Raw genomic sequence first — 22,649 nt, 5'->3', positions numbered from 1 at the left:
AGTGATGAAAGAATGGACTTGACCAGGTGTGATAGTTGAGGCAGATTGAACCAAACAAAGGGTTTTGAATAGCAAGGTAGCACCTAAGAACGATAGCATAATTTAGACTACAAATGAATATTTGAGAGCCAATCAATACTGTCATTCTTTACAGTATTTTTTTGTAACTTAAAAGAGATGATAAACATGTATAGTATACCATCATGAAGAAGCATAAGTTGACGAAGAACAAGAAACACTGAACCCACAAAATGTTCACACAAATTCTACAAATTGCCCAAAAAGAAATAAGAGATGCATGAAGATAATACAATGAACAGATATTAAAGAACTCTAGCCAAAGTAAACATGGATTATTTTATGCCGGTATGGAATGAGAACAAAGCAAAAAAGTAGTCATTGTTCCATTTTCAAAGAGGTAAAAGGAGAATGCAAAAAAGTTTTAAACATTAGGTGGAGGCCATATCTTTCCGAAAAACTCTTCAAGACGCTGTGATTGGGCCGAATACCCCTCCAGCCCAGCTGCAAGTAGTTCCTCAGCAGCAGGCCCCATAGATGCAGCAAGACTCAGCTGGTCCCACTTCATCAGCTGCATTATCATTGGAAATACATGCATTTATTTTTTGTACTTGAAGTTGATGCATACTGAGAATATCTGAAGTTGAATGACAAGCTTTTCATTTAATTTATATTTCCTTTTTATTAGTGGTATTATTATAGACTAGATACTTGACCTAACAAACATGGATCTTAAACCAGTCAAATAAGGTCTAAATAGTCTTACTGTATAAGTTCTGTGTAATCATTGTAAATCATATTTCATAATATACACGGGAGTGAAACTACACTACATTTTAAGAAAAAAGAAATTCAGAAAGTAATTTGAACCTATCATCAAATAATGGTGAGTAGGGAATACTTAATTTGCTTTTAAGACTACTTCCTACTTTTAGTAAGGAAATATTCAATATAAATGTTGATAATAAAAAAAAATTTATACCCTTGTCGTTGGTTTTAGGAACCATCGACATAGTCATCTGATCAAATGAATATGAACCATCTAAACAAAATTGTGTATTGGAGTATATACCTCTTCATCGGTCAACTGATACATCTTGGCTGAAGCAGGAGACAACTGACTGACAAAGGAATACTTCTCATCGGGATGATTCACTGATTCCTTCATAGTTTGGAGTACCTTTATAGGGGCAATAATGTAATCAATCCTATTTGGACAACAAAAGAGAGTCAATCAAATAAGTTCTTCATCCATCATTGTAATAGACAAACATTTTTAAATTTATTGTAATTGTACCCAAGAAGGCTAAACAAGTCCTGCTTGTTGCGAACAGCAGCAGCCATTACTTTGGTCTTCAGGTTGCATTTGTGAATATAGTTGTAAGCTTTCTTAACCTGCAGACACATTTTTATGGTTTAACAAGAACACAAGTATGTTTTCATGTGGATATAAGGGTGAATTTCACATTATTCATGGTATTAAAATCATGAAATATTATGGGCACAAGAGCTGGGGAAAAAAAAATGAGATCAAATTCCCAAGAGCTACCTGTCTTGTCTCAACAAAAAATGAGCCCATTTTTCTGTGAGGACAAGAAACAAATTATGATCTGACCTAACAGATTAAAGCATACTCCTTTCGGTCCAAACCTGATCCAACCCAAAACCAACAATTACTAACACCAAAACCTGATAATCTAATTGTATGTCGTGTCTAACCAGAAAAAAGGCCAATGCGTACTCCAAAACAATTTTGACTGAAATATCTAAAAACAAACATATCTTGCAACCAACCAAACCAAATCAGAGAGTCAATGGAAGCCGAGCTCCCAAAGAGCCCAATATTGGAACTGTTCCTTAAACTGAAGATTACCTGACCCGAACAATCTCAGATGCAAATGACCCAAACCTGAAAATAGCTTTGAACAAAATTTGACCGAAACCCACAATAATCTAAATTCTGTTGGACCTGAATGAATAGATCCAACCTGAAGTTCGCCACATCTATATGTACCCTACCACTATACCTCACAAAATAACAGATCATCATGTCAAACACTACAAAAAATAAACGAAAATTAGCTGTAATTTACCGTTCTAAATCACAACCCCATGTCCCAAAGAAAAACTGTTTTAAAGATACCACAACTAAGGTCCATAGTTGTTACTTTCATCTATAAGGGTGTTCTCCAAAATTCGGTTGTGGAATGAATGAAAGAAGTGGAACTACCTCTGCGAAGGGAAGTGCTCGAATACATGTCAGATGCACACAAATAGTTGGGAGAAAGGAAAGGAAATTTGAATTCCTTTTTTTTAAAGAAACAGAAGTGGGGGATGTATGTGATAATTTCCCCTAATAGAGGGCATACATTTCATGTTACTCATTTTGTAAGGGTATATATTATATTCTTTGGTGTTGTAGAGGCATGAGAAGAATTTGTCCTTAGAGTGATATTTATTTAAGGATGACAAGGATTAACAAACCAGAGCTATTCCAGGATCCTCTCCTCTTTTGAGGGCAGCTTCTATCTCAGGATCACCAGAGTGGTTGCGTGCCCAATCCTGCATAGCGTTTGGAGAAAATAAAAGAATTAATGGTATTTTCTTAAATAAAAGAATCTTTTCAAAAGGCACAAATGCTTCATATTTGGAGAAAATACTTGACAGTTCTTGTGATTTCAAGGAAGAAATACACCCAATGTTTCTATGATTACTTACCCACTCATTGGATTACTTACCGTTAAAGTTGTGGGATCCACTGACAATGGATTAACTAAAGAAATTTTAATAATTGTAAAAAAAAAATTGGAATTTTGGAACCCAACCATTGCAATGAGATATATACCATATTCATATCGTGTGAATGCAAAATAATGGAATTTGATGCAACTTTTATCATTCAACAAATGACTTGAAATTTGCAACGGTCTACAATTAATGGCCTGTAAGAACTAGCCTTTGGTCTAGTAGTAAACACACATGGTCTCTGATGTGGGAGGCCATGGTCCAAAACCCGGATGGGGGAAATCTTTGTTGTAATAACAAGGATATTAAATAGTTGGGTGGCTTGACCTCCAAGCTTTACTCAAAAAAAAAAAAATATACATTTAATCGCCTGTGATGATATATCAAATAACACTCAAAACTACATGAAATCTGATACACAACCAATCATAAGGCCAACAACATGTCTATGATTCTTTTTTTTTTTCCAGAAACTTTTATAGGTTGATTTAAAAATATGTTGTCAAGATTGTCGAGATAACCATTATCAGGAGATCCCAACCCTACAGTAACACAATTTTACCATCATCCCTAGCAAGTCTCATTTTTTTATCTGAAGCCCAAGTTTACCAAAATTGCGAAATTAACTTTAAGTTCGTTGAATAAAATTGCATGAAGTAATTAACCATTGGGAATTTGAATAAATCATCTATATTCAAGGGTTCTGTAGTCAGATTTTGCATAAATCAAAAAATCTATTTTATTTAATTTGCAAATTACTCAAAAGATTGGCTTCTAACTGAGATTAGAAGAATGGCTGTCATTAATAATGTCTAATTTACAACATCGTATACTAAACTAAAAACAAAGTTCCTCAAACTGAATGAACAGAATGTAGTCGAATGGGGGTAACCAAACTAAAAACAAAGTGTACCAAGTTAAATGAACAGAAAGGGAGTCAAATGGGCAGTTACCCTGATGCGGCCAACAAAAATCTGGATGACAGATGCACCCGCCTGAGCTGCTGCTGCTGCTTGTGCAAAACTGTATTACAAAGTTCATTCCCAACGTGTTACAAGATCAGGAAAGAAAGTTGGTAAGTACTAAAGATGGGAAGATAATGTAACAAGTAAGAGAACCTATAAACAAATGTGAGGTGTGTCTGGATGCCTTCAGACTCTAGCAGCCTAGAAGCCTCAATACCCTTCAACAGAAAGGAAAAAAAAAAAACTCTATTAGCCACATGAATTAATCAATAAAAACATGGTTTAGCCCGATGACAATAATTATGTCACCAACAAGATGGTCATTACCACCCCCTCCTTTCTCGGAAAGGCTAAGAATTTAGCCATCCATTTTTTGAGTTCGTAGTTTATTAGATTAAATGAACGTCTAAAATTCTAGAGGTGACTCTACATCATATACCAACATACTGATTGACTTGGGATACAATTCCAGCTGCGTACCAGGGCATTGGTGATAAGAGTTTGATACTAGTGTCAGTTCTGGCAAAGAAAACAAAAGAGAAAAAAAAAAAAAAAACAGCCACCCACTAGTAGTGAAATGGTTTAATACTAGTATAAACAGGGTTTTACCAACACTAATCTGTTTAATCATTGAAAGCAACTTAATTCTGCAAGAAGAAGCTTGTAATTGTCAAACATAAACCAGAAAAGGCCATACTTGCCAAGTAGAAGGGATTTTGAAGAGGAGGCGCTGTGTTGAGACATCGTGTTCATCATACAGCTTCAATAGTTCATGCACCTGTAATAACAATTAGGCATGCTCAAGTAGTTTGTTTCAGTATATATGGTTTTTAGCCTCATCGGTTCTTTGCTGGGGTACCCTTCCGGTAGCATAAATGTTCAGCACTCAAACAAGGCTAAAATGTTATGTACGATTAATTATTTAGTGGCCAGGTAGCTCCCTAATACACATCTTTCAAGAAAAAAAGTTCCCTAATACACAGAGGAGTCACATCCATACCTTGTGAATAATTCCTCGGGTATCATAGGCCAAGCGAGCATCAATTTCGGTTGAGACACGTCCAGGAACCAACTTTGCCAAATCAGCACCAACATTCACCAAAGCCTGAAACCGCAGACTAATCAGTTTACATTATTTTTTAATTTTTCATCAGCATGCTACTGCGTATGCATAGAAAATAGCAGAATATAAGGCAAGTAAACCTTGTTAGAGAAACAAGACAAGCGTTCCTTGGGCTTTTCTAGCTCAATGCATTCACCATCTGCCAATGCAGTCTCTATAGCACTCTATCAAAAAGAGCAATTTAAGTTTATAATCAAACTTTGAACAAGTAAGCATTAATCCGAAGTCATCAAAAAGAAAGAAGATGAATTGTATTAATTGTAGGTAGAACTATGAATTGGTACCTTGAACTTGGTGTCAGGAAGACTACAAATGCCCAAAAGAAGGGAGGAGCTAACAGTGGCAGCTGTAGGGGGGAATCTAAAATCTCATAAAAATTAGTAGTGTCAAAAGGTGTCATGTTAGCTGTCAACTGTCAGCATTATCAAAAGAAAACTGAAAATAAGTATGAGAAAAGGTACCTATCAAAATCGTCGAAGATAACAGTATCTGGTACGATCTCACTGAAGCTAGACACCGCATCTAGCTCAGTCCTTAGTTCTACACAAAAAATAATAAAATAATAAACATATACAGCTGTAGAGCGGCACAGATATCTTAGAGACTTGACAATATCATGCATATCATACCAGGATACACTTCAATTAAGGAATGAGATTTTGAATGACATAAATCAGCATATCTCAATCAAATAACATCTCCTCCAAGCTACACAAACGCAACCTAATTCTCTCTCAACTGGATTAATTTGATACAATTGGGAAAGAAATAAATGAAAAATTTACCAGTATCAACGGAAGAGGCATTGCCACCTGTCACACAGCATATCGGAAAGCTCCGCTTGCAGCTGAAGTAGACAAATTGGGAAGATCCGAGCCGAGGGCTTGATCTATTTAGCTATTGATCAGTCATACCAAAAATAATCAAGTTAATAAGGTGATTTACAAAAAGAAGTGATAAAAAGTTGCAGAGTCAAGTTAGATAGATGGTGAAGTGCCTTTGGAGAAGCACAGAGAGAGGAGGAAGTCGGAGAGAGAGTCGGTGACATTTTTGCGATCATTCAACACAGAGAGAGAGAGAGATGGAGTGAGAGTCAGAGTAGAAAAGAATAAGAGAAGGCGGAGAATACTATGTATTAGATAGAAATATTTTTTATTGTACATAGATATATTAATTAATTCTTTAAGCACTACTGCACTGAATCCTATTTCCCTCAGGTACCTGAAGTTCAAGTTGTGAATTTCAACCGTTCATTCACTTGGCACGAATTTTAAAGCAAACCCAATACAGCTTCAACAGCCACCGGATTGAGTTTGGCCTGAATAAAATTAATTTAGGCCGTCCATTTGTTTCAATTTCACCTCAGGTACCTGCGGGGACACGGACTAGCACTGCACTAGTGTAGACATGATAGTTTGCATGTAAACAGATTATCAACTAAAGTTGAGTACAAGAAATGTGTGTCGCGAGTGATATAGAGGGAGTTACGGAATGACAGATTTACTGGGATACAATACAACTGCTACATAATTTAAAGCAGGTAAGTGGCAGCGCAAATTCTAATTTCTGAAGGAAGGTGCGGATAAGACTGGATTTTTTATTGGTATTAATTAATAAAAAAAGAAGAGAGAGAAATACAAAGAGGACAGTTGTTTTTTATGGATAATAATATCGGTATTGTTCATATTGATTTAATTATTTTTTTTTGCAGCTTAATTAAAGTAGATCAAAGTTTGGATCAGTGTTGTTCATATTGATCTAATTTTTTTTTTATTTTTGCAACTTAATTAAAACATATCAAAGTTAAAATCAGTACTGTTCATATCAATTTTACTATTAATTGAAAAATAACTGTATTTTTTCTATTTCTCTTTTTTTTCTATTAATTACTACCAATAAAAAATCTCCGGATAAGATAAGATAAGATAAGGTTTAATCTTATAAGCTCTCCTTTTGTGTAAACTCCATTCGAACAGGCGGAGTTGACCGGACAGAAATTAAATTTTATTATAAAATAATGTATGAAACACAATGCATTTATCTTAATTTAACATTGATTAAAGAATCGTAAAGTTAAAAGTTTCTAATTCAAATACAAATTTGTGTCCCACGTCCACTAGAGTCAATTTTGATTTTGATGATTAACAGCAATAATTTAAATTATTAATAGCTAAGAATAATAATTAAGCCACCGAATATTTTTTTCGGTAGCATTATAAAATGTGGCATGAGCGGTGGCAAAGCGCCAGACTGGAAGATGCGATTACTCCGGCCATTTTTATTAATATCCCTAAAAAAAATGAAAATTTTAAAAATAACTCTGTGTACCATTTTTTTTTATTTCTGCCCTGACCGCCAGACCCTGGGGCACCCCACGGTTCTTCTATTTTTTTTATTTTTTTTTTAGAGATCTTAATATTTTGAATTAAATAATTTTGTGAAGAAAAAATTTTCTTGTTTAGATTGTATGCCAAAAAATAAGACAATAGTTGTATTTTTATGAAATAATGTCGTAACTCTTTATAACTATGATTTTTATTTTTTATTTTTTTTGTGAACTTTGATTTTATTTGTCAATTGGATATCACAAGTCTAAATATAATACTAATTAAGGACTTTGCTTTTATTCAAAAAAATTTAATTTTAACAACTTGTTGATCTTTTTTTTTTTTTAATTTTTATAATATATGTATAATATATACACATATACACATATACACATACACATATATACACATACACACACATACACGTATATACACACACACATACACATACATACACATATATACACATACACACACATACACATATATACACACACATACACATATACATATACACATATACACATATACATATATACATATATACATGAGATAGGCTAATGTGCTTTCGATACAACGATGCTTCCGATACAACGATTTTTGAGGCACTAAACGACATTTTTTTGAAACTTAAACTGAATTTTTGAGGCACTAAACGACATTTTTGAGGAACTAAACTGGATTTTTGAGGCACTAAACGATGCTTCCTACCATCGAACGAAACTTAAACTGGATTTTTGAGGCACTAAACGATATTTTTTTGAAATTCTGATGCTTCCGATACAATGATGCCTGGTGGACCACCGGGGCAATTGGATTCGTCTCGTCCTCCCCTTTCCGAAAAGTGCTCATACGCGTAAATCCGACTTTCCTAGCCAAAGTTATGGCTGTTTAAAGTTTTTTCGAAAATTAAACTTTGAAAATTCATAACTAACTGTAGAAAAATCCAAATAAGTTTGAAATTTATATCAATTCTGTGTATTTTTGAATGCTCTACATGCTGGTGCAATCACTTTTACATTTTAGTCCCTGTATCAATCCCCACTACTTCATTAGAGGAATATTGACGAGGAGACTATTGGAGGACTGTAAAGAGAGGATCATCATATCAAGTTACGCATGAAAATATTAATATCTTTCTTTGCAAGTATTAATCTCTTATTTCTCAAGTATTTATACCTATGAAAGTTGACGCATAAACTAATGCAGTGACTGAAAAAGAAGGCCATAAAATTAGTGGAAACCATAATATAACATTCTTCTAATCAAGCTTCTAAATAGCGTTTATAGCGATGTAACGGGGAGACAAAAAAAAAGCTTTAGCGAATAGCGGAGCTATAGCGAAAGCTATTATAAATAGCATTTTTTATTTCAAAAATTATATTTTATATTTCTACTAATAGTAAAAAGAGTGATGCTTCTATGGACATAAGGGCCTATTTGTAAAATGAATATATTTTTATTTTCAAAGTTCAAACAGCCGATCCGAACCGTTCATCTTGTTCTCCATATTAATATATCTTTGGAGACCAAATTTTACATTTTTCTGAATTTATTTACTATTTATTAAGATGGGTATAAAAAATATCAAATTCAGACCATTGAATTTTGTACCCATCTTAATAAATAGTAAAAAAAAATCAGAAAAATGTAAAATTTGGTCTCCAAGCACATATTAATATGGAGAACAAGATGAACGGTTCGGATCGACTGTTTGAACTTTAAAAATAAAAATATGTTCATTTTACAAATAGGTCCTTATGTCCGCTTTGCCTAGTAAAAATGTCTCATCAAGAAAAAAAATATCAAATTAATTAATAAGTTCTAATATTATTCATATTAAACCAATACAAAGTTCAAATTGTCATTCAAAATATCCCTAATTCAAAAACTATCGATATATTTTATATTCAAAATATACCACTACCATATATTAATGCATGATACAAAATTTAATTGATATAGCGGTATAGCCCGCACATGTTCCATTGTATTGATATAGCTTAATAAAGTAAAAAAAAACTAATCTAGATATTAAGGCCCATTAAAATTGCAAAATCATGTTTTCAGAAAAAAAAAATTGCAAAATCATAACCCATGTAGCATAGCGGACCGCTATTGCCGCTACGCGCTATAGCGGACCGCTATTACCGCTATAGCGGTCGTAGCTTGATTAACGCAGTTTTAGCCCGTAGCTTAGCTTTCTGGGTCCAAAACCGCTATAGCTAGCTATTTAGAAGCTTGCTTCTAATTGATTCGATCCTTTTGAGTTTATATTGCATATCAACTATTGTCTATGGTTAATGATTTTGGTATGCATATAAATTTTAAGGAATCAAATCAATAATTTAGTTCTTTAAAATATACTTCAAATCAACTATTGTCTTTTTTTTTGGCATACACTCTAAACAATAAAATTTTTTCTTCACAAAATTATTTAAATCAAAATACTAAGATCTCTAAAAAAAATAAAAATAAAAATAAAAATAAAAAATAAAATAAAATAAAATAGAAGAACCGTGGGGCGCCCGGGGGGCTGGCGCCTCACTAGCCTTACGGGGCGCCCCAGAGTCTGGCGGTCAGGGCAGAAATAAAAAAAAATGGTACACATGGTTATTTTTAAAATTTTCATTTTTTTTAGGGATATTAATAAAAATGGCCGCGATTACTCCGTAAGTCAAAAGTGCCGTGATTTTTATTTGTACTTAAAAAACTATATTTTATTATAAATAACCACGGTTTAACAAAATTTATAAAAATGTCCAAACTGCACAGAATATATGTGGTCCGGATTTAAAATTTCTTACTGCATAGAATATATGCGGTCCGGCTTTTTTTTTTTTTTGGATTTATATGCACTCCTTCCGCAGTTCGGACAATTTTTGAGAACCGATATCTCACGATCTGTTTTGAGATTTTATATGAAACTTCACAGTCTTGTTCTATGAAGTCAAGAAGGCATGTCGGTAAATTTTCATGATTTTTGAAGGTGTTTTGATATGTTAATCAGAGGTGCAAAGTTGGACTCAGAAGCACTTCTTCAGCAGTTCGGACAATTTTTGAGAGCCGATATCTCACGATCTGTTTTGAGATTTTGTATGAAACTTCACAGTCTTGTTCTACGAAGTCAAGACTGCATGTCGGTAAATTTTTATGATTTTGAAGGTGTTCTGATATGTTAACCAGAGGTGTAAAGTTGGGCTCAGAATGAAACTGTGAGCTGTCAACGCATGCAAATAAAGTTCATACAAACCTCAAACTTAAAAATTCGAACTAATCTAAATTTCAAACAAACTGAACAACATACTATTTCTTACAATCTGCCTTGAACGTACATAGAACAAAGTCATCGTCCGAGGTTGATGAATTCGGGTCAGTAACAACAGACAACATGCTAGCCTTAGTCTTAGCCTTAGGCGTCTCTACGTCAATTTTTTTTTCTCAATCCATAGCCGTAGGGGTTTTATACAAAATCATCATCAGATATGTCATTCTGGTTAACATATCAAAACACCTCTGGTTTCATTTAAATTTTCATTCTGAGTCCAACTTTGCACCTCTGGTTAACATAACAAAACACCTTAAAAAATCATGAAAATTTACTGACATTCAGTCTTGACTTCATAGAACAAGACTGTGAAGTTTCATACAAAATCTTAAAACAGATCGTGAGATATCGGCTCTCAACAATTGCCCGAACTGCTGAAGGAGTGCTTCTGAGTCCAACTTTACACCTCTGGTTAACATATCAAAACACCTTCAAAAATTATGAAAATTTACCGACATACCATCTTGACTTCATAGAACAAGACTGTAGAGTTTCATAAAAAATCTCAAAACAGATCGTAAGATATTGGCTCTCAAAAATTGCCCGAACTGCTGAAGGAGTGCATATAAATCAAAAAAAAAAACGGACCACATATATTCTATGCGGTTCGGAATTTTAAATCCGGACCACATATATTCTGTGCGGTTTGAGCATTTTTATAAATTTTGCTAAACCGTAGTTATTTATAATAAAATATTTTTTTGGGGGTAAATATAAAAATCACGGCCAAAAGTGCAGCATCATTTGCATTTTTTTTTCATTTCACAGGACACTAGCTTCTTCTTATTTTTTTATGAAATCAATATGATTATTTTCTTTTACAAAAATTATAAGAACTAAAATGTCATTTTGGTCCGAATATTTTTTGACCGAAATGACAATTCGATCCGAAATATTTTCACAATTTTCAACATATTTTTTTCTCGAAATCTATGAAAACGGATGGGACCGAAATGACAATTCGGTCAAAAAAAGGGACCGAAATGGCATCTCGGTTCTTATGATTTTTGTAAAAAACAAAGCAATCAAGTTGGTTTGGTAAAATCTATTTTTTAATTTATTGTTTCTAAAAAAATTCTTCTTTTTTTATATGTAGAATTAAAATCATTCATAATTCTTTTATTTTATATAATGTTTCACCAAAGTCTTTAAAATTTACTCACGGAGCCCTTGAACTTATTATTGTTATTTTAAAAGGTTCCAATTACGTATTCAACGGTTTATGTATTGATATATAATTTTTGTACCGATAATTTTTTTCGAATTAATGTAGATGATTATCATGACCTTTGAGTAGCACTACTAAAATAAAGTTGTAATATTGTGCAAAAATAAGATGTCATGTACAAAACGAAGCGAATTTTTAAAATTGATGCAAAAATAAAAGAGTTTTTAGTACATTCATAAATTATATTGTATATACTAAGTAAAATTAAAGTGTTTTTAAGTTAAGCTCACTAAGTACTTTTGTGAGTTTAAATTCAAATGCTATCAACTTAGTTTTAATCAACAAATTCAAACTATTGAAACTTCAAACTTATATATTTCATGAGTAATTTTGTGGTTTGTATGATTTACATGGGTCATTTGAAAGTAGCGACATGAACGTGTTTTTCGAGAAAAGAGAATGTCACCGTGGTTGCTAGTTGAAACTTGGAAGAATCCTTAAAGAGAGAAGCTTCTGGTTACGGTATTGCTGAGATGTAATTAAGTCACGGTGTTTGTGGGGGTTATATTTTTTCCAATACTTATGTAATTTGATAGAGAATGCATTAAAAGAGAATGCCACCATACTAAATATATATTTTTTTTGGATATAATTTGAGCAAAGTGATAAAAATAATAATAAATGAATGCATTAAATTTAACTGATAAACCTTCTTTCTTTTAATTGCTTGACTCTATACTAAATTAATTCAAAAATTTATAAATTTTATACATAAACATATCACTTGAAAGTAGATTGATTTCAGTAATTTGGCATTTGAAGACCTTGTATTTATTCTCTTATAATTAACAATTCCACATTTCAAATTAATGCATGAGAAGCAAAAAAAATAAATAAATCAATAAAATATATATCAAATTAATGAGAAACAAAAATAATATATATCAAATTAATGAGAAATTAAAAAATATATATTAAATTAAAAACTATTGAACACTAGTAGCTGGGCCTTTACGTAATAATATAATCATGAATGGTAGTATTTTTATATATAAAAAAATTAGTATCCTGTGAAATAAAAATAAAAAAATGCAAAAAAATGCAAAGCTGTTCTAACGCCTGTACTACATTTTGCAAATCTAGGCCACCTATGCTAAAGAATTGTTTTTTTTTTTTAATCCTACCGCAAAGATTCCCTTTGGGCCGCTTTTGCTGGTTGCATTTCATGAAAAAAATGTTTTCAAGGTTACAAGAAAGAATCTCAAAATTCACCTCATCCGAATCAAATCAACCAATGACACAACTATACTACCTCTTGAAAGAAGTTGACACAACTAAAAAGACAAGAGAAAAGAACCATAATCAGAAACATAACTACAATTCCTGACAAATAGTGCTCGGGTTTCAACAATCCAAAACATATTAAAACCCATAAAAAAAAATAAGAACTAAAATAAGAAGATGCTCCAAAAATCTCTGCACAACTAAAATATAGCTCCAACAAATAACTAGGTTTTTCAAAATAAGAACCCAATGGGTTAGACCTACGCTCCTGATGCAGCAGTTAAGAATCCGTAAAAATTCAAACCCCAATGTCAGCTTCTAACATTCTCTTTGATAAATTGCTCGACCTGAGAGACGTTGCCACTCAGACCAGATGACTCAGCCAGAGTAACCCTGTTCTGGCACTGTGAAAATGAGAAGGGAGTGCCATGTGTGCCAAGCACAACCTCATCAGTGACATCAGCAGTTGATATAGCATTCTGGATGCCCTCAGCTTATCGCTAAAATTAACAATAAGAGGAATAAAAAAAAAAAAAAAGATTTTCATACTATTCTGTTATACTCGACAAATTACTAACATTTATTACATGAACAACACGAGAAATGGTACTCCACCAGTAGGTAAATTACCTATCCTATCCACAACAAAAAAACTCTGATATTGCACCCTTGAATCAAACCACTCTGATGCAGCAGTTATTAAAGCTACTTTTATAACATGTGTATAGTCTAAATAAAAGAAAAAGAAAAAGGCTGAGCAAAATATTGAGCTAAAGTAGGAAAGGGAGGAGAAATATACATTTCCTTCTCAAGCTGCTTCTTAATGAACTCCTTAGAGTGTGCTGTCACTTTATCAGTCTTGTTGCATAGTATCAGCAGAGGTATCTTCTTTTTCACCACAATTGCCTTTGTCAGTATGTCATATAGGTACCTTCGAAAAATACAGAGAACAGGGACAAAAGGTAAGTTCTATAGTAAACCAGAAGAAACCTTGACTGCATTACCAGATAAAACCATCTATTACCTTACCTATATCAATTCAATACTTCTGTAACTTTAGGGGCCAAATTATGCTGCTTAACCAACATCTAAACTTAATTGAAAACCTCAAACCCTTCCTACCACCAAAGAAAGGACTAAAAAAGGTCCAGCATAAGACACAGTTGCATTATTTACTGTTTAGTTGATATGTTTGGATAAAGGCTTTGGGAGGAAACATGTAACATCAAAATCAACAGCAAGAACAACAAATAAAGAAATCAAGATAGTGGTTTGATAAATAGATGTCCACGATACATAACTAAACCAATAGGCACAAGAATGGTATAAAATGTCCAGTAACCGACAAAAGGAACTACGCATGGAGAAGGTAGATGTTGCAATACACAGGCACAAGAAAAGTACAATAATTCCCACAATTGAATAAGGTGGAAAATTAGATAAAGAAAGATGGGGGAATTACTCTGCAGCAGCTTGGTAATTGTACAAGAAATCTTGCGCATTGCAACGGACAGGAATGAATTTGGGGGTTACCGTTGGGAAGAACAATTTAAATGAAGAAGGAACTCAGGGCAGCCGGGTCAGGAAGTTCGGGCAAGGGTCTTTTATTGACGATGACTCTGCGAGTGGACCCTTGTCAGTTGATAGCAAAAAGGGGGCAGTGTTGGTCTCTGAGTCTGACAATATGGGTCCAATACCTACAACAGAGACGATTGGAGAGGAGGGAGAACTGGAGGGGAACCAATAGACAAAGGCACTGACATTTCCAGAGTTGTTATAACGATTCATCCACCTCCGCTGAAGTTTGTTATTCCACGTCAGTTTCTTTTGCTGACGTGTTCAGCCTAGAATAAATCTAATGTTTTATGCATCCATTTTAATTACTTTCTTTTACATTTTAGATCGCCTTTATAAGGCTAATACTCCTGTGGAGAGGGATTATGCAAAAAATGTACTGAACTTCACGAATTGCTGTTTGCTCTTCGTTGTTGGAAATAATATCATTTCTTCATTTCTATACAAAATTACCTCAAAATTAGTTAACAGGATCAAACTTTATTGATTCCCTGCTTCGACTATCTAAGATCGTTGCAGTTCTGGTATCAGAGCCAAGTTGGCCACATCTGGGGAGTGTCAGCTATAGAAGACGATGCCGCCAAAACAGCGTACTAACGAACCACCCGAAGAGATCTCGTTAGATCTGATAGCCTTGAACGATCGATTGACACAGTACACTAGAGATATTCAGATATCTCAGCAAAACCGCGATGATCAGATTCAAGCTCAGTTCCAAGATCAAGCAAATCAGCTGAATGGGTTGCGTACCGAGTTCAGAGAGTTAACGGGTATGATCAGATCACTGGTATTGGATAGGAGTAGTGATAATGGGCAGCACAGCAATCAGGCACACCGAACTGATCGGTTCTTTCGTGTTAACGAGAAGGAGGGACCTGATCCACATCCTGACGATGAAGGTGAGGGGCATAGTGACAATAGAAGGCAGAATCGAACTGTAGAGAATGGTCAGATGACAAGAGGTTTCATGCCACACATCGATTTGCCTGTTTTTGATGGGAGCAAAGCAAGTGAGTGGTTAGAACAAAGTAATTTCTATTTTAATTACTGCCAGACAGCAGAAGTGTACAAGGTGGGTATGGCAACCAGACATTTCACAGGAGATGCTGAGGAATGGTATGAGTGTTATCGGGTTGAGTTTCCAAACTCGAATTGGCAGGCATTAGTGAATGCTGTTTTTGAGCGATTCAAGAGGAGGAGTCATTTGAATCCTGTGGTGCAGTTTAAAAAGGTAAAACAAACTCATTCAGTAGATGAATTCATAAGGGAATTTCAAAGGGCTAAATCTAGATTGCTCATTGAAACGGGGATAAGAAACGAATACTTCTTTGTATGGAGTTTCGTTTGTGGATTGAAAGAGGAAATACAGAATTCCATGAACCTGTTTAAGCCTCAAACACTGAATGAAGCTTTCAACTTGGCCTTGGAATTAGAGGTGGCCATAAGCCCTCCTGAAAAGAAGTACACTTTCTTAAAACCTCAGACTCAGTCAAACTTCCGACCTCAAATCAATGCACCTAATAAACCTATCAAGGCTATTGAAGGAAATTACAGAAAACCCCCTGAAACTTACACCAATTACAAACCTCCTGTTAAAAACCAGAATTCTATGACCTTAGACCAGAAAAGGGCTCTAGGCTTGTGTTTTAAGTGTAATGAGAAGTGGGGGCAAGGGCACAAATGTAATAAAGGGATTCATACTCTAGAAGGAGAAGAAGAAGAAGAGGAAGAAGAGAGGGAATTCGAAGGAGAAGGGCAAATAGTGAAATATGGAAATCCTGAAAATGTAGAGGAAGAAGAAGAGATTGCAACATTGAGCAGTGACAGTAAAGCTGGAGGGGGAAGGACTCCCAAGTATAAAGGGCAAATTGGGAACATTTCAGTATGCATATTGGTGGACACAGGTGCTACTCATTCCTTTATACATCCCATGGTTGTTGATGAGCTGAAACTGGACACAAGCACTACCACTACCCTACTGGTAAGAAGTGCTACTGGAGAGAAGTTGGTTACTAACAGTTTGTGCAAGAATGTTGATTTTACCATACAGGGTCATCCTTTTTGTGCTGACTTCAGAATTCTGGAGGTTCAAGGTTATGAGTTGATTCTAGGGGTCGATTGGATTGCCAGTCTAGGTGATATTAGAATGAATCTGATGAAAGGGCATTTTGTTGTGGAGTATGAGGGTAAAAAGGTGAATCTCCTGGCAGGTAACAAGGGTGCAGATGTAAAAATTTGTGAGGGAGTTATAAATGTGGAGAAGGAGAATAAGAGTGGTAACCAAGTGTTTCTAGCTCACATATTCAGAATTGAGGAAGGAGAAGAAGACAAAACCTTGCAAGTGAACCCAAAAATCAACACATTATTGAACCAGTTTCATGAAGTCTTTGCTGAACCAAAACAACTCCCTCCAACAAGGCCAGTGGACCACAAAATTACCCTTCTTCCTAACACCAAACCTGTCAACCAAAGACCTTACCGACTTTCATACCACCAAAAGGGAGAGGTTGAGAAAATTGTGCAGGACCTGCTGCAAAATTCTTTCATCCAACCTAGCATCAGTTCTTACTCTTCACCCATACTCCTAGTCAAGAAGAAGGATAACAGCTGGAGGATGTGCGTAGACTACAGAAAACTCAATGAGAACACCATTAAAAACAAATTCCCCATTCCAATCATTGAAGATCTACTTGATGAGTTGCATGGTGCTGATTATTTCTCAAAATTAGATTTGAGATCTGGTTACCATCAAATTAGAATGGATGAAAATGATATTCATAAAACAGCTTTTCAAACTCATGAGGGGTTATATGAGTTTACAGTTATGCCCTTTGGGCTAACTAATGCTCCAGCCACATTTCAAGCTTTAATGAATAGCATTTTCAAACCATTTCTCAGAAAGTTTGTGTTAGTTTTCTTTGATGATATCTTGGTGTATAGCAAAGATTTAGATACTCACATTCACCATTTGCAAACTGTCTTACAAACATTGAAGGATCAGCAATTGTTTGTTAAGAGAAATAAATGTGAGTTTGGGGTACACAAAATTGAATATTTGGGTCACATCATTTCCAAAGAGGGGGTAGCAACTGATCCAAACAAAATTGCCACTATGGTTAGTTGGCCAATTCCAAAAAATATCAAAGGGCTGAGAGGTTTTTTGGGATTGACTGGCTACTATAGAAAATTCATTCAAGGTTATGGAATTATTTCTAAACCTTTGACAAACCTTTTGAAAAAAAATGCTTTTAAATGGGACAATGCAGCACAACAAGCTTTTGAACAATTGAAAATAGCTATGGTACAAGCACCTGTTCTCAAGCTTCCAGATTTCACTCTACCATTTGTGGTAGAAACTGATGCAAGCCAAGATGGTATTGGTGCTGTCCTCATGCAGTCCAATAGACCAGTAGCTTTCCTGAGTAAGAAGTTAGGGGTAAAAAGTCAAGCCTTATCCACTTATGAGAAATAACTATTGGCCCTATTCACAGCTGTACAGAAATGGAGGCATTACGTGATGGGAGGAGAATTTATCATCAAAACTGACCAAATTGCCCTCAAGTACCTGTTGGAACAAAGGGTTAATACTCCAATGCAACACAAAGGTTTGAGTAAGTTGCTGGGTCTAAATTACAGAATTGAGTACAAGAAGGGTGTTGAAAATAAGGTTGCTGATGCTCTTTCAAGGAGAGAAGGAGATGGAGAGGTTGTGGTGTCACCAGGAGAGGTAAAGGTAGTTAGTGTACTAATACCTAGGTGGGTGGAGGAATTGAAGGAGAGTTATGAGGGAGATGAATGGATACAAGAGGTGAGAACAAAGCTGAAGAATAGTAGTTCTATGGAGGCAACATTCCCTTACACTGAGTTTCAAGGACTGATAAGATATAAAGGCAGGATTTGTGTGGGTTCTGGTGAGAATTGGAGGCATAAAATTTTGCAAGAATTGCATGGTTCTAGTTTGGGTGGCCATTCAGGAATTACGGCTACTTATCAAAGGGCAAAAAGGTCATTCTATTGGCCCTTGATGAAGGAGACAGTGCATACCCATGTACAGCAATGCCATAACTGTCAGGTCAACAAGGGGGAGCATGTGCCAAATCCTGGACTCATTCAACCACTACCTATACCAAGGGAAGCATGGTGCAGCATAGGTATGGACTTTATTACCGGTCTACCTAAGTCCAAGGGTTATGAAGTCATACTAGTTGTTGTGGATAGGCTTACCAAGTACTCACATTTTATACCCATTAAGCATCCATACACAGCTGCAAGTGTGGCTCAGGAGTTCATGGAACAAGTGTACAGGTTGCATGGTTTGCCTACTGATATTGTATCAGATAGGGATCCTGCATTTACCAGCAAGTTTTGGGGAGAATTGATGGGAAAGTTGGGGGTTAAACTGAATATGAGTACTGCCTATCATCCTCAATCGGATGGCCAGACTGAAAAGGTGAACCAATGCCTGGAACAGTACCTGAGAGGGATGGTTTTTGATAAACAGTCAAAGTGGAAGGATTACTTGGCATTGGCTGAGTGGTGGTACAACTCAAATTGGCATAGTGCTATTAAGAGTACTCCTTTTGAGGCACTATATGGGTATTCCCCTCCCCAGTTAGCTCTAGGCAGTATACCCAAAAGTCAGGTAGAGGCCGTAAACATTGTCATGAGAGACAGGCAATCAGCACTGTCATTGCTGAAAAACAACTTGAAAAAAGCTCAAGACAGAATGAGGAAGGTTGAGAATCGACACAGGAGTGAAAGAACCTTTGCTGTAGGAGACTGGTAGGAGACTGGGTATATCTGAAATTACAACCTTACCGCCAAATTACAGTAAGTGGCATGAAGAACCAGAAACTCAGTTCAAGGTTCTATGGACCCTTTGAGGTAATTCAGAAGTTTGGGGAATCGGCATATAAACTAAACCTACCACCAAATTCACCCTGTGTTTCATGTCTCACGGCTCAAAAAGAAATTGGGTGAAAGACAGATACCTTCACCTTCTTTACCCATACTCGGTCCTCACACTAAGGACAAGCTTGAACCTTTGTCGATCCTAGCAAGGCGCATAGTGAAGAAGAGGAATGCTGCACAAGTGCAATTGCTGATCCACTGGCGTAATCAGACTCATGAGGATGCCACTTGGGAGGATTATGAGTGGATTGATCACAAATTTCCTAATTTTATTCATGAGGACATGAATATTCTGAAGGGAGAGGGAGTGCAACGGACAGGAATGAATTTGGGGGTTACCGTTGGGAAGAACAATTTAAATGAAGAAGGAACTCAGGGCAGCCGGGTCAGGAAGTTCGGGCAAGGGTCTTTTATTGACGATGACTCTGCGAGTGGACCCTTGTCAGTTGATAGCAAAAAGGGGGCAGTGTTGGTCTCTGAGTCTGACAATATGGGTCCAATACCTACAACAGAGACGATTGGAGAGGAGGGAGAACTGGAGGGGAACCAATAGACAAAGGCACTGACATTTCCAGAGTTGTTATAACGATTCATCCACCTCCGCTGAAGTTTGTTATTCCACGTCAGTTTCTTTTGCTGACGTGTTCAGCCTAGAATAAATCTAATGTTTTATGCATCCATTTTAATTACTTTCTTTTACATTTTAGATCGCCTTTATAAGGCTAATACTCCTGTGGAGAGGGATTATGCAAAAAATGTACTGAACTTCACGAATTGCTGTTTGCTCTTCGTTGTTGGAAATAATATCATTTCTTCATTTCTATACAAAATTACCTCAAAATTAGTTAACAGGATCAAACTTTATTGATTCTACCTGCTTCGACTATCTAAGATCGTTGCACGCATCAACAGTGAAAACAAGGCCGGCAGCTTGAGGAAGGTACTCGTCAAGCTTTGGCTTCAGCCTTGGATGGCCTGGTACATCTATCAAGTGCACTGGTACCGCCTTTTTCTTTTGCTTTTCCTGTCTCACCAAGAAAAAACCAAAAGAAAACAAGTCGCAATATAAATCCCAATAAATGCCTTCAGTGCCAAACTTGCAAAAAGGATCTCATAATTCTTTGTTTAAGCTTGACATGTGTTTATTTTGGGTACATTTTGATCCATTTAAGCTTTACAATGTAGACACCCAAATAAAGCTCCCAAGAAAGCATTTAGAAAAAAAAAAAATAATTACATCGAGAATTCTGGAAGTACACAGTATAAGTTACACTATTGGAGTGTACAGCATCAAGTACACTTAGCTAACAGCACAAACAAAAATGGGCACTTGAGCTCATAATTAATAGAAAATTACAATAATGTTACCTCAGATAAGTCGGAATGCAACACAAAGGTATCATCATTTGGCTCCATTGAAGTTACTGTGCCTTGGGGCGGGGACCCATCACGAAGCTACAAAAATGAGAAAATAAATTTGACTCTTATATAGTCGATGTGGATTCTATCCAAATTTAACAAGTAAAATGACCACGCATTAAGTTAAAATTTACCTGGTAGAAAAGAACAGTTTTTCCACTGCCACTGAGGCCAGCTAGAAGTATAGTGTTCGATTTGGAAGTCCTTAAGAAAGACACTGCAATACAATTAGTGACAACGAATTAATACCCAAGAAATCATATCCAAAATCTTCTTATGAAATTCCTCGACTTAAGAATTAAATAAGTAAAATGACTACTAGCGCTGTGATTACAGTTCGGTCTAAATTTACCATTTTAATTAGCATGGAAAAACATGTTAAGAACCTATAATAATGGTAGAAATAACTTACAGATGAGGAAAAAGGCAAAAGTTACAAGAAGAACAGCTACAGCAGCGTATATCTGTTCAACCGGCTGTTCACTAATCCATTGCTTCGTTTGATTTACCAACTGCTTCAATTCCATGCCTGAAATGTCATAAAATTTACAAAATCATAAACCCTAGAATCAGGTTAGCTATTGTAATCTCGGTTACCAAGTCACAAACCCTAAAAAATGCCTTACTGTCCAAATTGGCCAATTCAAAAGCATTGTCTTACAAATTGAAGAATTGCTATACCGTGATCTTAAAGAGCTTCACCTTACGTCCGAGTTACGCCAATTCTTTCTTCTAGACTGTTTGCGACTGACTGTCTCCTCAGATTGGAATTTTTTACCATTTTCTTCAAAAGGTTAAATGCGGTTTATGATGGGAAGAGAGATTTGGAATAGCAACTGATTCGGAGGAAGAAAAGAGTCTGTGGGTGGGATCCGATTGTTTGATGGAAAAAGCAACTCTTTTGTAACGGGCATTCTTGAAGTACGTACTCTTTGATTTGTGCACAAATTAATTTACGAGCAGAAATTATAATGCATTTTCGAAACTTAATTGTACTTAAAATATGATTTAAATTGATAATAAAAATTCAATCAATTCAAATCTCTCCCAATGATTAAAATAGTGCACCTCTGTATTCCCAACTTATAAATATTACAATTATATTAAAGATTGATTGTTCCTCTCACAATGACCAATGAACTTGATCAACATTTTGCATGTCTATTGATGCTTTCGATCAATTTAAGCATTGGTACAAGTCATAAATTCACGAAAAGTAACAATTATTCTCCAAATGCCGTCAATTATATGTCAAATCAATTTATTTGTGCTAATTTTAAATCAATTTTTACAAACGGACTATACGTGAATGCATTTACATCATACGGCGTGCATCTATTGATGCCTTTCAATGGTCTCATTCCAAAATAAAATAATCAAAATCTGATAGTTATTCTTAAATTTGTGATAATTCTAAATGATACATTCAGTTTTCTGCACATTTATGCTACAAAATGCATTTATAGTACATTACATGCATCTATTAGGCTATTAGCATTTGTAATTAATCTCCTTATTGAAGTCATAAAACTAATCACAATTGACAATTATTCTCCAAAACTTGTCAACTATATGCTAAAATAACTTATTTGATATAATTTTAAGTAATACCTCATTTTTCGATACATGTATATGACGGTAATACATTTATAACACATTACATGAGTTTACAATTATAAAACTCTATAAATCACATGTTTTTGATAGAAATGCATAATGCAAATTCGTTTTATTTATATATCAATGTATTTTAAAGTCTAAGTGCAGCAGGGGATTTTTTTTTAAA

The 22,649-nt window shown here is 35.1% G+C and overlaps 1 protein-coding gene and 1 pseudogene across 2 annotated transcripts; both read right to left on the bottom strand.

The window, feature by feature from the left end:
* Positions 1-218: 218 nt before the first annotated feature.
* On the bottom strand, positions 219-5,983 carry LOC144573049 (Aldolase superfamily protein). Its single transcript, XM_078322729.1, has 13 exons — positions 5,849-5,983; positions 5,637-5,748; positions 5,313-5,391; positions 5,136-5,211; positions 4,932-5,015; positions 4,729-4,833; positions 4,426-4,506; positions 3,882-3,946; positions 3,717-3,786; positions 2,503-2,580; positions 1,316-1,413; positions 1,091-1,226; positions 219-589 (listed from the first exon to the last, which is right to left on the bottom strand). The coding sequence occupies exons 1-13, from the start codon at positions 5,909-5,911 to the stop codon at positions 443-445; spliced, it is 1,194 nt and encodes a 397-aa protein (XP_078178855.1). The 5' UTR covers positions 5,912-5,983; the 3' UTR covers positions 219-442.
* A 7,082-nt stretch (positions 5,984-13,065) lies between these two features.
* LOC144573567 (uncharacterized) lies at positions 13,066-21,509 on the bottom strand (annotated as a pseudogene). Its single transcript, XR_013518035.1, has 8 exons — positions 21,490-21,509; positions 21,276-21,392; positions 20,998-21,080; positions 20,813-20,899; positions 20,351-20,468; positions 14,421-14,460; positions 13,758-13,889; positions 13,066-13,458 (listed from the first exon to the last, which is right to left on the bottom strand). The product of XR_013518035.1 is annotated as an uncharacterized LOC144573567 (transcript).
* Positions 21,510-22,649: the final 1,140 nt, after the last annotated feature.

This window comes from Carex rostrata, chromosome 21 (assembly GCF_964058835.1).
Source record: "Carex rostrata chromosome 21, lpCarRost1.2, whole genome shotgun sequence".
In the NCBI taxonomy this organism is placed as follows: Eukaryota; Viridiplantae; Streptophyta; class Magnoliopsida; order Poales; family Cyperaceae; genus Carex; species Carex rostrata.
Note: the sequence above shows the minus strand (reverse complement) of the source record. Positions and strands in the feature narration are given on the sequence as shown.

Excerpts from the sequence above, each read along its gene's own strand:
- LOC144573049 (XM_078322729.1), bottom strand. The coding sequence starts at position 5,911 with ATGATCGCAAAAATGTCACCGACTCTCTCTCCGACTTCCTCCTCTCTC. Across the intron at positions 5,392-5,636 it reads TGCCTCTTCCGTTGATACTG|AACTAAGGACTGAGCTAGAT; the intron begins GTAAATTTTTCA and ends TTTTTTGTGTAG. Across the intron at positions 5,016-5,135 it reads TTCCTGACACCAAGTTCAAG|AGTGCTATAGAGACTGCATT; the intron begins GTACCAATTCAT and ends TCTTTTTGATAG.